This window comes from Pseudophryne corroboree, chromosome 7 (genome assembly GCF_028390025.1).
Source record: "Pseudophryne corroboree isolate aPseCor3 chromosome 7, aPseCor3.hap2, whole genome shotgun sequence".
NCBI lineage: Eukaryota > Metazoa > Chordata > Amphibia > Anura > Myobatrachidae > Pseudophryne > Pseudophryne corroboree.
Window position 1 is genome coordinate 317,725,371 of NC_086450.1, and position 17,050 is coordinate 317,742,420.

Genomic DNA, 17,050 nt, shown 5'->3' on the forward strand with positions numbered 1-17,050 from the left:
AGAAGCCACAAGGATTCTACGATGGGCGGAAAATCACATCTTAGCACTGTCAGCAGTGTTCATTCCGGGAGTGGACAACTGGGAAGCAGACTTTCTCAGCAGACACGACCGACACCCGGGAGAGTGGGGACTTCATCCAGAAGTCTTCCAACTGTTGGTAAACCGTTGGGAAAGGCCACAGGTGGACATGATTGCGTCCCGCCTAAACAAAAAACTAGATATTGCGCCAGGTCAAGGGACCCTCAGACAATAGCTGTGGACGCTCTAGTGACACCGTGGGTGTACCAGTCGGTTTATGTATTCCCTCCTCTGCCTCTCATACCAAAGGTACTGAGAATAATAAGAAAACGAGGAGTAAGAACGATACTCGTGGTTCCGGATGGGCCAAGAAGAGCTTGGTACCCAGAACTTCAAGAAATAATATCAGAGGACCCATGGCCTCTACCGCTCAGACAGGATCTGCTACAGCAGGGACCCTGTCTGTTCCAAGACTTACCGCGGCTGCGTTGGACGGCATGGCGGTTGAATTCCGGATCCTAAAGCAAAAGGGCATTCCGGAGGAAGTCATTCCTACGCTGATAAAAGCCAGGAAAGAAGTAACCGCAAACCATTATCACCGTATTTGGCGAAAATATGTTGCGTGGTGTGAGGCCAGGAAGGCCCCAACAGAGGAATTTCAGCTGGGTCGTTTTCTGCACTTCCTACAGTCAGGAGTGACTATGGGCCTAATTTTGGGTTCCATTAAGGTCCAGATTTCGGCTCTGTCGATTTTCTTCCAGAAAGAACTGGCTTCACTGCATGGAGTTCAGACATTTGTAAAGGGAGTGCTACATATTCAGCCTCTTTTTTGTGCCTTCTGTGGCACCTTGGGATCTCAACGTGGTGTTGAGTTTCTTAAAATCACATTGGTTTGAGCCACTTAAAACTGTGGATTTGAAATATCTCACGTGGAAAGTGGTCATGTTATTGGCCTTGGCTTCGGCCAGGCGTGTGTCAGAATTGGCGGCTTTGTCATGTAAAAGCCCTTATCTGATTTTCCATATGGATAGGGCAGAATTGAGGACTCGTCCCCAGTTTCTCCCTAAGGTGGTATCAGCTTTTCACTTGAACCAACCTATTGTAGTGCCTGCGGCTACTAGGGACTTGGAAGATTCCAAGTTACTGGACGTAGTCAGGGCCTTAAAAATTTATATTTCCAGGACGGCTGGAGTCAGGAAAACTGACTCGTTTTTTATCCTGTAGGCACCCAACAAAATAGGTGCTCCTGCTTCTAAGCAGACTATTGTTCGCTGAATTTGTAGCACAATTCAGCTGGAGCATTCTGCGGCTGGATTGCCGCATCCTAAATCAGTAACAGCCCATTCCACGAGGAAAGTGGGCTCATCTTGGGCGGCTGCCCGAGGGGTCTCGGCTTTACAACTTTGCCGAGCTGCAACTTGGTCAGGGGCAAACACGTTTGCTAAATTCTACAAATTTGATACCCTGGCTGAGGAGGACCTTGAGTTCTCTCATTGGGTGCTGCAGAGTCATCCGCACTCTCCCGCCCGTTTGGGAGCTTTGGTATAATCCCCATGGTCCTTACGGAGTTCCCAGCATCCACTAGGACGTCAGAGAAAATAAGATTTTACTCACCGGTAAATCTATTTCTCGTAGTCCGTAGTGGATGCTGGGCGCCCATCCCAAGTGTGGATTGTCTGCAATACTTGTATATAGTTATTGCCTAACTAAAGGGTTATTTTTGAGCCATCTGTTGAGAGGCTCAGTTATATTTCATAATGTTAACTGGGTATAGTATCACGAGTTATACGGTGTGATTGGTGTGGCTGGTATGAGTCTTACCCGGGATTCAAAATCCTTCCTTATTGTGTCAGCTCTTCCGGGCACAGTATCCTAACTGAGGTCTGGAGGAGGGGCATAGAGGGAGGAGCCAGTGCACACCAGATAGTACCTAATCTTTCTTTTAGAGTGCCCAGTCTCCTGCGGAGCCCGTCTATTCCCCATGGTCCTTCCGGAGTTCCCAGCATCCACTACGGACTACGAGAAATAGATTTACCGGTGAGTAAAATCTTATTTTCTCGTAGTCCATAAGGGATATTGGGTGCCCGCCTTTGTGCGGTGACTTTCTGCATGTTCTCTGTGTTCCTGTTCAGCTGTTGCTGTTAATGTTGCCAGGTGTTACTGTCTATGTTATATGTTGGTGTGCTGGTGTGTAAATCTCACCACACTTTTTGTTATGTTTCTTCTCTCAAATATGTAATTCTCCTTCGGGCACTGTTTTACCTATAACTGACCTGTAGGAGGAGGCATAGAGGGGAGGAGCCACCACACCCAGTTGAAGAAATTTAAAGTGCACTGGCTCCTTTGGACCCGTCTATACCCATCGTACTAAGTCTGTCCCCAATATCCCTTATGGACTACGAGAAAAGGATTTACCGGTAGGTATTTAAAATCCTATTTTTCAGGAATATTTTAAATCTCTGAATCAGTACCTATGAGTGCAACAACTTTTAGTAATATAATGAATACATGTTACAGCTTATAAAATTTCAGGTTTTTCTGTGTTTTTTTTTTTTTTTTTTTACAACAGTTTGCAGTTCCCTGATCTATTTTCCAACAGATAATAAGCGATTTTATCTGCATTTCTCAGTTATTTAGGGTAGTCTAAATAGGAAGCTTGTTACAGCATTTCGTGCCCTTGTAGAGATGATGCACCTGGTGATTTAAAACTTCTAGAGAAAAAGGTCCTTCCAGAGTAAATTGTTCATTTACTGATAACCATTGATAACCTTGCTTAATTAAATACTATTACACCATATTTCTATTTAACTTACTTAAAAGGACATGTAAGATGAGTCAGTAGCATTTACACGAGAATTGAGCTCCAGAAATAGAAACAAATTGCTCACAGACCGTTGCTGTGACAGGCCGTGCCATTACTGTGTCACATTATCACTGACCACTGGCTTTGTCTTTTATTTTTCTGCCAGTAATTTTTGTTACTGTCAGTAAATTTACCTGCTGTTAGCTTGCCGAACTTGATAACAACAATATGAGGCTGCTCTGGATGTGCACAGAAAAAAGTGCTCTCTACATTACTAGTTTTACTATGCTTTTCATTTTTTTCTACTTTTACGTATTGCACTACCAGCAAAAATGGGGTGACTTGTAGAGTGGTGTAGTTTGCAATGCTGCATTATCAAAACTGCAGAAAATGTAATTAAACTGTTCTGTGGGGATCAGTACGAGATCCATGCGGTCAGGAGACAGACGCCGGGAGCCCGACAGCCGGGATCCCAGTGGCGAGTGCAGCGTGTCCCCTCGTGGGCTCGCTGCGCTCGCCGCGCTTCAGTCCCGGTGGCATCCTTTGGTTACCACAGGGTTCTATTCCCCTCCGGGTAGTGGCGTGGACCACCACCCAAGAGAGGTAACCAGCCGGCGGTCAGGACTCTGACCGCCGGTATTTCAGGTGGTGTTGGGATTCTGGCATTTGTATCCTGACCGCCGGGATCCCGAGAGGTGGTAAATTGACTGCCTCCCGTTCTGATATGCTTAGTATTATGTAGATGATACATTGTATGGTCCTTCAGCTTGTCATAAACACAAATAATTTCTGCTCTTTGTCAGTCTCACCCCTACGAGTTGTTCCATTTGCAACAGGGGTGACAGTATGACACGGATAAAGGCATGAAGGTGTGAAACTGCTTTCTGGAACCTATAGATCACATTTGATAGTCACAAATGACTTGTATCTTATTCACCATTTCCTCTCTTTGGTTCACCCTTATTGTGACATTTTGTATTTTTCTTCCCTGTGGTGGCTCTTACTACTACTCATGTTGCTATTTTTTTGCTTTTTGTGTAGCTTTCCGTGTCCCAGTGGAATGCTACACCTACGTGGCTATCACTGTATTGCTTATGTATGGAAGTCACTTGTAAAAGGGACCATTGGTCTTTTATGTAAAACAGGCTTCTAGAATAAACAAGCATATAGCACTATATGAATGTGTTTAATAAAATTCCTGTAGATACATGGGCCTATTCAGTGTTGCATGCAAATCCGTTATATGGATGGAACTTGTGATTTTTAGTACTGTGCGTGGCCTGTAGCCGAGTCATGTGCAGCTGCATTGTGACTCCACTTGCAGATGACTGGATGTAGCTTGGTGGTAATGGAGCATTTGGCTGTAGGCGAAGGAAGGTGTGAATACTATTATTTACTGCTCAATGGGATTTGGTCACAATGCCTTTTTGTCACAGCTACGGTTTGTGAATTTCATCTTTATAGTCTCGGAGCTCAATTCTCATGTAAATGTTACGGACTCACCTGACATTTTCCTTAAAATTTTTTAGATAGTTATATTAAGTATTATGGATGCATTGGCACAGTATATTTTCAAGGTGTTTATAATATAATTTTTTAATCTAAATTGTCCAACATCAATGTCATGTTTCAGAGCCTACATTTACTAAATATGCAGTCTGTTTTGAAATCTATTTTAAAATCTATATCCTTGTTGGTCGATTTTTTTGGAAGTGTGAAGCCTGCCTTTTTTTTCAGATCCATTTGAAAATCAACTGCAAATAGATCTAAAAAAAAGTCTACCGCTTTCTACTGATTTTCTATTTGACAAGTCATATCGCATGCAAGAAACTGCTGTAGTTCCTCTAATTCTACCTCATGGTTCTCTTCAGTCAGGTGATGATTTGCATACTGCAGGAAAGTAGACAGACTTAAATTGCCATCTGGTCACATTCAGAGATGTACGCAAATCCAATGTTTCTCCTGCAGGGTCCACAGATTATCCACAGGATAATCATCAGCAGATTGACACCAACGACCAACAGCTTTTGGCCTCCCAGAATGCAACGTGCCAGTCCCCTATATCCCCGCCTCCTGGCTCAGGCAATTCAGTTTTTGTTGGTGCGGCAGGAGCCGGACCACGGGATTTGGGCTGCTGATTTTGGCAGCCATAAGCTTGTAATTGAATTTATTTTTATAGTCTTACATTTTTTTGAGCAAGTTTTCTAAAAAGCGTCTTACCTTAGAAAGAGTCGCTTCAATAACTCTCCGCCGGGTTGCGACAACACTTACCCATGTGTACAGAGCTGTTTTGGCGGGCGTCTGTGTAGGGTGTACTAGCAAGTCCAGCGGATGTTACCAAGCTGTGGCCGGATCACGGGGACAAGGGAAAGCGTCAGTTCCACTTAGCGGGGGAGACTCAAGACACAGCCACACCGTTTTCGGGAAGGAGACTACCGAACAGTCGCTGACGCCGCTGCCACCTCGGTGCACCAGCGCTAGGCCTCAGGGATTAGTGTGAGGCCGCGATCCCTGGGGTTGATGTCAGCAGTGGTGAGTAAGACGCTCCCCTGGTCGCCACTCCTTCCCTGGTTCATGACCAGTTTCCTCCAAGTTTCCCACCATGAACTGATTTCCCGCTTCCATCTGAGACGCTGTTTATCTAAAGAACCCAGTCACAGCATAGGCTCCTGTGTGACTGGTGCGTTAGTGTTCACTTGGCGTTTGTGTACACTATTGGCGTCTGGATCCACTCCGCGTTCACTAACGTATTGATCGATCCTGAAAGCGGGGTGAGTCTCCCTATATCCCCCTCTACTTAGTACGGGCTATACAGCACTAAGACTCTTTCTACCTTTGAGTATGAATAGTTAAAGTGCCCGATGCATATGAGTCTGATAACTATTGCTGTGGTTTTCTTTTGCTGTGCAACTGAAATATAAGGAAATGCAGTAATATGTTTCTCCTACATACTTTAAATGTATTTGTAGTGGATTATGTGCTCATATTGCTTATTATACTAATGTATAACCTGTGACTGGCAGCTAGTGGGATTGCTGACTTTACTATAAATTCCGTCCGTTAAAAATCTGTGTATTCCGATCCTCAATGCTGGTTTTAAGCAGGGTAGGGTCGGATTGTATGTCGCTTTAACAAATTTTAAAGTGATTACAGTCACAAATTGTGTAATAACACTGTAAAGGTGTGTGATTTATTTATCATGTCTAAGAGCGGCAAGGGTAAGGAGAATACACTTTCCACAGCAGCACCAACACTCATTCATGTTGTCTTGCAGACTGAGGTTAACCTATCGTTGTTCAAGGGGATTATGCGCAAAATGGTTAGTTGTCTCCAAAGCCTCTCTTAAGTAGACGAGGCAGGCACAGGTTCTGGTTGAACCTTCATGGGATATTTTGCACAGATATTATCCAATGTAGCTGAGCAGGTAATGCCAGCTCCTATACCAACGATAGGTTATCCTATTAACCCTTACATGCATCTTTCATTCTGAGGTTATCCACCTAGGGAATGACAGTCTCTTAACAAAGGCAGGCTTAAAGGCCGGTGGTAAGTAAATCACATAGACATAATACAACATCTTCACAGTCTACACATGTTTAGCTGAGGACTCCTTGCACTTTGGAAGGTCTCAGCTCAGTATATATCTGAGCTAATTAGTGCTAAGTAAGCCATTCTATCCTCAGAAGCAGCAGAGCCTATGTTTGAAACCAAGGCAGCTGTGTTTAAACGTCCCAAAACAACTGATGGAAATTATGTTGGGTTTCGCCCAGTAGGAAAAGAATTCCAGGTAATGAAATTCCAATTATACACGTCCAGTTGGGGGCTATTAAGGGTGGCTCCCTAAGTAGATTTAGATCTTAGATTGCTGCGCAAAGCTACGTTAATTTTGTTCTCTACTTAAATAAATGAAGTCACGGATAGGAAACTCTATGGTTTTCTAAAGACCATTTTTTTTTCTTTGTCTCCCTGTATCCCACTCTCCTGAGCCAGGTGATACAGCACTAAGGGGGTCATTCTGACCTACTCGCTGCAGTTTATCGCAGCGGTCAGGTCAGAACTGCGCATGCGCCGGTGCCGCAGTGCGCCGGAGCATGCCAGACAGCCGATGGCTGTCGTTGCCTTGTGATCGTCTCTGCTTGATTGACAGGAAGGGAAGGAGGGGGCATTACGGCAGCATTTAGCCAATGTTTTGTGGGCACGGTCCAGCCAACGTAGGCGTGGCTGGACCATGTGGGGGGCAGGCCGCAGCAGCTGCGTGAAGTCACACGCAGCCGCTGCGAGCCAGGCAGTGACGAGTAGCTCCCGGCCAGCGTGCAAAAGATGCGCTGGCCAGGAGCTACTCCTGAAGTACAAAAGCATTGCCGCTGTGCGATGCTTTTGTACTTCAGCGACGGAACAGGGACTGACATGCGAGGCAGGCTATCCCTGTGCTGGGCGTCCCCCCGCATGTGAGTGTAGATTATCGTAGCTGTGCTAAATTTAGCACAGCTACGAATAACTCTGAATGACCCCCTAAGTCTCTACCTACCATTTAAGTTTGAGTAGTTGGATAAGTGCCTGATGCATACGAGTCTGTAAACTATTGCTGCTGTTTTCTTTCGCTGTGCGACTGAATACGTTTATAGTCCTATATAAGGTAATGCAGTAATATGTTTCTATTACATACTTGAAATGTATCTAGTTGAATTTGTGCTCATATTGCTTATTATACTAATGTATAACTTGTGACTGAATGCTAGTGTGATTGCTGACTTTACTATTCCCTGTCGGTTTCTGTGTATATACTGATCCTCAATGTTGGTGCAAGGCAGGGAGGGTTCGGATTGTATGTCACTTCAATTAGTTTTAAAGTGATTTCAGTCACATATTGTGTAGTTAACACTGTACAGGTGTGTGATTTGTTTATCATGTCTAAGAGAGGCAAGGGTGAGGAGGATACACTCTCCACAGCAGCACTAACACAGATGTCATGTTTGTCTTGCAAAGCTGGGTTAACCTCTCAGGATCTGGTTTAAAATGGATTATGTGCAAATTGTTTTAGCTTTTTAGCTTTCACCAAAGCCTCCTGAATAATCCAAGGCAGGCACAGGTTCAAGTTAAACCCCCATGGGCTTCTTTTGCACAGACATTATCCAATATAGCTCACACAAATCCAAACCTATGTTTCCAGCTTTTCGGCCCTTTCGGACCCAGGGAAAAGCAAAGGAAAAGGTAATGGCAAACAGTCTTTACTTGACAAGTCTGGTAAAACTTAAAAGCATTTTGCTACCAGAGGGTCTGCTTCCAAGCCAGAAGATAAGCCATCAGCCTGATGGTGCGGGCCTCCACCTGGGGGATTCCAGGATGAGAGGCCGACTTCTTCATTCTGCACAGATCTGGGAGCAGTCCACCACAGATGCCTGGGTGCAAGAAGCTGTTTTTCACGGTTATGCGTTTACCTTCAAGAAACACCCTCCACAAAGGTTCTTTGGTACCAGCCCATCTTCAGTGGAAACGAAGGCCAGGTATTTGCAAGAGGCAGTTCAGAAGTTGCTTCAATCAGGAGTATTAATTCCAGTTCCTTCTGTGCAACGAGGACAAGGTATTTATTCCAACCTGTTTCTAGTCCAGAAGCCAAATCGGTTGTTCTGGCCCATACTCAATCTCAAAGTGCTGATCATGTACATTTGGGTGCCTTGTTTTCATATGGAGACTTTACGTTCCATTATTTTCACCATGGAGCTGGAGGATTTTATGGTATACGTACATGTAGAAGAAAAAGAAGACTCTTGTTTTGGGCGCACTCTTTGTTGTATCAATCAGAAGGGATATTAAGTAATAAATTTAAGACTTAACTTTTATTAATTCGTCACATAAAATGAAATTGGCATCCAAAACACTGCAAGGCTTTAAAAACAAAATGTGTTCTGATCTGTCAACATGTAAGGTGGTTTCAGACAGGAAAATAGCTCATTTAATCCTACTTCCGTCTGCCTTCGATCAGTACAAAGGAAGTTTGTATTAATAAGACCCTGATGGGTCAGTTATTGTGAGGGAAGACCCACTCACTAGGTCCACGATGCTGATAGTGCCTGTTACACATACTTTAATAAAAGTATATTGCAGGTGTCCACAATGTTGATTATTTACTGTTACACATAGTATATGTGGAATGGGTAAAAGATACCCTGAAGCTCAGAAAGAAGGAAGTAAAAGTGGTGATCCTGCTGTCTGTGTTTTCGTCAGAAAGGTTTATCCTTGCCTCCTACTCCACTGGGTATTTCCTGGGGGTCTCCCATCCAGGTACTGACCCAGCCCACCACTGTTTGGCTTCCAAGATCAGACGAGGTTGGGCATATGCGTTGGGGTATGGTAGTAGGAAAATATGGCCGATAGTTCAGACACACTAATGAGAGTGCACCGAAGTATTAGAAAGATGATCCCATATATAAAAATGGGATTCTGACATTTTATGGTATCCCTGGATATCCAGGATGCTTACCTGCATGTTCCTATAGCACAGTCCCGTCAGTGCTACATCAGGTTTGCTATCCTCCAGCAACACTTTTTCAGTTTCAGGCCCTACCATTTGGACTGGCCACAGCTCCAAGAGTGTTCACCAAAATGATGGTGGTAATGGTGGCTTATCTCTGTCGACAGGGGATAAGGATTTTTCCATACCGTGACGATTTATTAATCCTGGCGCAATCTCAGGAATTGCATCAGTGTGATCTGAAACAGACAATAGCTTGTTTTCAGAGACACGGTTGGCTCATAAATTGGGCAATGTCGTCCCTGGCTCTGTCACAATGGATGACACGCTTGGGGGCTGTACTGGATTTGGGTCTTCAGAGAGTAATTTTACCTCTGAACAAAATATCCACAAAATACAGTCGAGGATTCAGGAGCTGCTACACAGATAAAGGGTATCCATTCACACAGCGATACTCAATTCCACTCGGGGCCTCTACAACATCTGATCCTGTCCAAATGGAATGGGTTACACCAGACAATAAAAACGCAGACTATGGTCCTTCCTCTGGAAGTAAGGGGGTCATTAGTCTGGTGGCTACATACATCCCATCTGGACAAAGGGAGACTCTTTTGTATCTCAGATTGGGAGGTTCTGACAGTGGATGCCAGTCTTCAGGGCTGGGGACTAGTTTCAGAAAGATATTGTTTCCAAGGACAGTGGACCAAGGAAGAGTTGACTGCCAATAAATATATTGGAACTTCGGGCCATATATATGGCACTCATTCAGGCAAAGGGCAATCTTCAGGGGAATCCAGTTCAAATTTGCTTGGAAAATGCAACGGCAGTAGCGTACCTCAATCATCAGGGAGGAACTTGCAGCCAAAAAGCAATGCAGGAGGTAAGCCGCACGTTAAGGTGGGCAGAACTTCATCATCCAGCCTTGTCCGCAGTTTTCGTTCCGGGAGTCCTAAACTGGGAAGCGGATTTTCTCAGTCGACACGCCATTCATGCTAACGAATGGGCTTTACACCCCGAGGTCTTCCAGACTCTGGTAGACAAGTGGGGGTTACCGGAGATGGATCTCATGGCTTCCTTTCAGAACAACAAAGTTCCCGCATGCGGGTCAAGGACAAAGAGCATTCACAAAGGTTGCTTTGAGATCCTGTCAGTTAGATGGGACTTTCATCTGGCCTATCTGTTTCCACCAATCGCCCTGTTGCCCAGGGTGATGCGAAAGGGCACCGTGAAGGGAAAGGGCACCGTGATACTAATAGCTCCGGCTTGGCCCAGAAGACATTGGTACATAGATATGCAGAAGCTGTTGGCGGATACTCCGTTCCTACTCCCTCAACGTCCAGATCTACTGTCCCAGGGTCCTTGCTATTACAAGCACCTGGATCGGCTGTCTTTGACGGCGTGGCTCTTGAAACTTCCATCTTGAATGCATGAGTATTCTCACAACAGGTAGTTTAAACAATGCTTAGAGCAAGGAAACCTTCCTCAGCTCACATTTATTACCGAATATGGCAGGCCTATATTCAGTGGTGCAGTGACAGGAAATTTGACCCTGAGTCTTTCAGAGTTTCCGGAGTTCTAGCATTCCTTCGGGCAAGAATGGACAAAGGTCTACGGGTGGCTTCCTTGAGAGTTTAGGTGTCAGTATTGACTGTATGGTTTCAAAAGAAAATTGCTAACCTGCAGGTTGTTCGCACTTTTTTCCAACCTCCTTTTGTTTTTTTCCTCCTACAGCTCCTTGGGATCTAAGTTTAGTCCTAAAGGTGCTTCAAGTTGCCCCATTTGAACCACTGAAGCAAGTGGATATTAAATGGTTGACAGCTAAAGTTCTCTTTCTACTGGGTATTGCTTCAGCTTAGAAGAGTTTCAGACTTAGGGCATTGTTATGTTGTCCTTTTCTGATTTCATTCAGTTAGAGCGGTTCTCAGAACCAAATCTGGTTATTTTCCGAAGGTGGTGTCTAAATTCCACCTTAACGAAGAAATTGTTGTCCCGGCTTTCCAAAGGCCGGACCTTTCTGTGGGAGATGCATCACTGGACGTAGTCTGTACTTTAAGGATCTACGTGTATCGCACCAGTACCCTCAGAAAGACAGACACTCTCTTTGTCCTGTATGGATTTCACAAGAGAGGATGGCCTGCTGACAAGCAGACACCGGCGAGGTGGCTTCAGATGACTATTTCACAAGCAAATTCTCAAGCTGATCTCCCTATTCCGGCTAATGTCTCTGCTCACTCTACTCGTAAGGTAGGTCCTTCATGCGCAGCACAACGTGGTGCTTCAGCAGAACAGATATGTAAGGCAGCCACATGGTCTTCCAATAACACATTCATTAGACATTATGTCTTTGATACCTTTGCCTCTCAGGACGCTGCATTCGGACGAAGGATTCTCCTGTCCAATCTACTAAAATTGCTTTGGGAAATCCCAATGTTTATCCTGTGGATTATCTGTGGACCCTGCAGGAGAAATACATAGTTATAATAGACTTACCGTTGATAACTGTATTTCTCCTAAGTCCACAGTATCCACATGAATCCCACCCTGACGCACCTGATTTGAGGACCCTTTCACCTACTAACCTCTTCATTCTTGTATGGAAGTATGTGCATGTGTGTTCTTCTTGCCTGATTAGGGCTCTCTATGATGCTCCTGCCTTTAGCTTTGGAAAACAACTGAATTGCCTGAGCCAGGAGGCGGGGATATAGAGGACTGGCCCGTTGCATTCTGGGAGGCCGAAAGCTTTTGATCGTTGGTGCCAATCCGCTGACGCTACCTCATATCCCAATGTGTATCCTGTGGATACTGTGGACTTAGGAGAAATCGTTATTGATGGTAAGTCTACCATAACTCTGTATGGGGGAGTGGGCGGAGCTGGGCAGTGCTCCCGAAAACTTGAGGTGTGTTGCCCCGATTTTCTGTGATTACCGAGACCAGGGTCAGTGTTTTCCGACACAGACTTCTTGTCCTTGGCTACAGAGCTGCGAGGGCCAATCTGGGTAACCTTGGGGTCACTGAGATGGCCGATGGTCTTGCAGATGATCTGATGCTGCATCTTAAGATGCAGCACTCGGATCTGCTGTATACCGCCCCACTTTGAGCACTGCTTGGGATTAAATTTACTGTGCAGCACTTTTGAAAGCCGCTGCTTCTTCAGCAGTTTTAGCCACTGGATTTAAAGAGACAATTATATTCAATACAAAACAATGCCTGGTTTTGTTTTGAATATAAATGCACTTTTAAATTCAGGGGCCAAACCCTGTAGCAGCTTTGACAAGTGCTGCATAGTAAAATGAATTCTTTTTTTATCTTTTGCAGTTACTCCTGTATGATAAATAAAAGTAAAATACATTTTTATTTGTAACACCTGACATTCTTCTGAAACATTGATAAGTACTGTTCCATGCTCGTTACTTACTGTCTATCCCCTATCTGTCTGCCCCTCCCCTTTAGACTGTAAGCTCTTACGAGCAGGGCCCTCTTCCATCATGTGGTTTTTCTTCCCTCATTTATACCATCATCTGCCTACAACGGCACCTAACCCTTGGGTTCTGCTGCCTTGCAGTTTATTTGAGTGTTATGACTGTGGTTGTAGCAACGTTTATAAACCATGTCCTGTACTGTCAGTCACTTTTTTTCTTGTTATGTTCATACTGTTTCTGTTTATGTACTGTACCTTGTAAAGCACTGAGGACCCCTTGTAACAACATATAAAGGATGATAACTAGTTTCCTTATTTGCTTAATTAAGAAACTATGACTTTATGAATATGTCTAAATGGAGTTTAATTTTTGATGTAAAAGGATTTCAGTCAGTTAAGCTACTGTGACATTGCTATGACATCACAGTAGCTGTACGCATTCTATGACATTTTGACTCATCACCTCTCTCCTAGCATTGCAACCAGCAACAAACTGCTGACATGGGGTAATTATTTTTATTTTTCATTAATTTGAATAAGTTATTAATATGTTGTTAAGTTCATTTGTTTGAGTGGTACTAATGAGTGCTCTTAACTTTAGCCAACAGATCGGCCAAGAATAACTCCTCAAGTTTCCCTATATCTGTTGTCTCAGGTAAGCTCTAATGTACATTTAGGAGTTCAAATAGTAAGATATGTGTTTGACAACTAGTTAAAGACAATTGTTATGTAAAGTATGGGTGTGGCTCAGTGGATCAACAATGTTATGGTTAACACAGTCAGAATGTCGACTTGACAGTGGTAGGAGCACAAATGGTTGACACATCTTTTTTGGGCCAAATTTTGTATATTTCATGTTATGTGAACACCATCAGTACAAACATGTACCTTTGCAGGCACGCTTCGGGCAAATGTTCAGAAAACATGTGAAAAGCCCCCCCAAAAATGTTGACCTTTTATACCTCTTAACTATATGCACATCGACCATATGGTATCGACCTATTGACTGTTGACCAATAAAGTGTCAATCTTTCATCCGGATGCTGTAACCTCTAATGTGGAGCTTTTCTATGAATATATCCTGTTGCAGAAAGTGAGAATTAGATAAATTTGTTAACAATATACCTTTATGGGATGTAGCTGGCATTCTGGCGTTAAGGAAGACTATCAACAAAATCCCAACACCTGTCGGAATACACACACCGAAATCCCGACAGCTGGCATCCTGAACAGAAGTATCAGGGGTAGTTTAGAGTTAGGCTGGGGAGGGGGATTGAGAGGAGAAGGTTATAATACTTACCCTACAACTGTCGGGATCGTTACCGTCAAAATGCCGGGGTCAGTCTACTGACCACCGGCATTTTCAGGGCCAGGATCCTGTACCCAACCCACCATTATATGGCTGGTTTTTTTTTCTGTTCCTAGCAGCAGTTCTGGCTTTGTTTTTTTGTACAAGCTCCTAATAAAGATGTAACTATGTTGTGTGATCACCATGGTAACCACAGTTACATGCCTCCCTCATTTATCTGGCAGGGTATTATTGAACAACTTACTGATTGTCTGACTTTTTTTTTTTATTCAGTGGCAGATGCATAGATTAATTGTGGGAAGGGAAAACTGAGTCAAGGGAAATTTGTGGAAAAATTGGGTTCATGTTAACGAGGTTCAAAACCTGATGTTAAAACATAAGGCCTAATTCTGAGTTGATTGCAGCAGCAAATTTGTTAGTAGTTGGGCAAAATCATGTGCACTGCAGGTGTGGCAGATATAACATGTGCAGAGAGTTAGATTTGGGTGGGGTGTATTCAAACTGAAATCTAAATTGCAGTGTAAAAATAAAGCAGCCAGTATTTACCCTGCACAGAAACAAAATAACCCACCCAAATCTAACTCTTTCTGCAAATATTATATCTGCCCCCTCTGCAGTGCACATGGAGGGTAATTCCAAGTTGATCGCAGCAGGAGTTTTGTTAGCAGTTGGGCAAAACCATGTGCACTGCAGGCGAGGCAGATTTAACATGTGCAGAGAGAGTTAGATTTGGGTGTGGTGTGTTCAATCTGCAATCTAATTTGCAGTGTAAAAATAAAGCAGCCAGTATTTACCCTGCACAGAAATAAAATAACCCACCCAAATCTAACTCTTTCTGCACGTTATATCTGCCCCCCCTGCAGTTCACATGGTTTTGCCCAACTGCTAACAAAATTCCTGCTGCGATCAACTTGGAATTACCCCCCCCATGGTTTTGCCCAATTGCTATCAAACTTGCTGCTGCGATCAACTCAGAATTACACCCATTGGGGGTCATTCCGAGTTGTTCGCTCGTTATTTTTTATTCGCAACGGAGCGATTAGTCGCTAATGCGCATGCGCAATGTCCGCAGTGCGACTGTGCCAAGTAAATTTGCTATGCAGTTAGGTATTTTACTCACGGCATTACAAGGTTTTTTCTTCGTTCTGGTGATCGTAATGTGATTGACAGGAAGTGGGTGTTTCTGGGCGGAAACTGGCCGTTTTATGGGTGTGTGTGAAAAAACGCTACCGTTTCTGGGAAAAACGCGGGAGTAGCTGGAGAAACGGAGGAGTGTCTGGGCGAATGCTGGGTGTGTTTGTGACGTCAAACCAGGAACGAAACTGACTGAACTGAACGCAGATGCCGAGTAAGTCTGGAGCTACTCAGAAACTGCTAAGAAGTGTCTATTCGCAATTCTGCTAATCTTTCGTTCGCAATTTTGATAAGCTATGATTCACTCCCAGTAGGCGGCGGCTTATCGTGTGCAAAGCTGCTAAAAGCAGCTTGCGAGCGAACAACTCGGAATGACTCCCATAGTCTCTGTGGGATTGTTGTATTACACTTTCTCTAACGTCCTAGAGGATGCTGGGGACTCCGTAAGGACCATGGGGAACGACGGGCTCCGCAGGAGACATGGGCACTTTAAGAAAGTTTTTAGACCTGGGTGTGCACTGGCTCCTCCCTTTATACCCCTCCTCCAGACCTCAGTTTGATACTGTGCCCAGAGGAGCTGGGTGCTTTTCAGTGAGCTCTCCTGAGCTTGCTGACAGAAAGTATTTTGTTAGGTTTTTTATTTTCAGGGAGCTCTGCTGGCAACAGACTCCCTGCATCGAGGGACTGAGGGGAGAGAAGCAGCCCTACTCTCTGAGTGCAGGTCCTGCTTCTTAGGCTACTGGACACCATTAGCTCCAGAGGGATTGGTACGCAGGATCTCACCCTAGCCGTCCGTCCCAGAGCCGCACCGCCGTCTCCCTCGCAGAGCCGGAAGATAGAAGCCGGGTGAGTATCAGAAGAAAAGAAGACTTCAGAGGCGGCAGAAGACTTCATGATCTTCACTGAGGTAACGCACAGCACTGCAGCTGTGCGCCATTGCTCCCACACACCTCACATACACCGGTCACTGTAAGGGTGCAGGGCGCAGGGGGAGGCGCCCTGGGCAGCAATATAAACCTCTTATTTGGCAAAAGGAGCATATATACAGCTGGACACTGTATATATGCAGGAGCCCCCCCAATTTTACACTTTTAGCGGGACAGAAGCCCGCCGTCGAGGGGGCGGGGCTTCTCCCTCAGCACTCACCAGCGCCATGTTTTTCTCCACAGCACCGCTGAGAGGAAGCTCCCCGGACTCTCCCCTGCTTATACCACGGTAGAAGAGAGGGTTTTAAAGAAGAGGGGGGGCACATAATTCGGCGCAGATAATAACAGCGCTACTGGGTAAACATTAAATTGCTGTGTTTTTTCCTGGGTCATATAGCGCTCGGGTGTGTGCTGGCATACTCTCTCTCTGTCTCTCCAAAGGGCCTTGTGGGGGAATTATCTTCAGATGAGCATTCCCTGAGTGTGTGGTGTGTCGGTACGTGTGTGTCGACATATCTGAGGAAAAAGGCTCTCCTAAGGAGGAGATGGAGCAAATGTGTGTGTGAGTGGTGTCTCCGTCGACAACGCCGACACCTGATTGGATATGTGAATTTAAGTGCTAAGGTAAATTTATTGCACAAAAGATTAGAGAACAGACAGTGAATCTACACATGTCTGTCCCTATGTCGCAGAGACCTTCAGAGTCTCACAACGCTCACTATCCAAAATAATAGACACTGATATCGACACGGAGTCTGACTCCAGTGTCGACTACGATAATGCAAAGTTACAGCCAAAACTGGCAGAAAAGTATTCAATATATGATTATTGTAATAAAAGATGTTTTGCATATCACTGATGATTCATCTGTCCCTGACACGAGGGTACACATGTTTAAGGGGAAGAAAGCTGAGGTAAATTTCCCTCCTCTCATAAAGAAAAAGAGCGGGAATCTCCAGACAAGAGACTG

General features: G+C 44.6%; 1 protein-coding gene and 1 pseudogene across 6 annotated transcripts in view; one reads left to right on the top strand and one right to left on the bottom strand.

Annotated features, from left to right (window-relative positions):
• The window catches only part of CLEC16A (C-type lectin domain containing 16A), a 954,241-nt gene that overhangs the window by 225,600 nt on the left and 711,591 nt on the right, over window positions 1-17,050 (top strand). For all 6 annotated transcript variants that reach the window (XM_063934295.1, XM_063934294.1, XM_063934290.1 and 3 more), the window contains exon 8: window positions 13,313-13,366. In XM_063934295.1, the coding sequence (XP_063790365.1) occupies window positions 13,313-13,366 (54 nt within the window). The remainder of the gene's footprint in view (window positions 1-13,312; window positions 13,367-17,050) is intronic.
• On the bottom strand, window positions 9,063-9,181 carry LOC134946381 (5S ribosomal RNA; annotated as a pseudogene).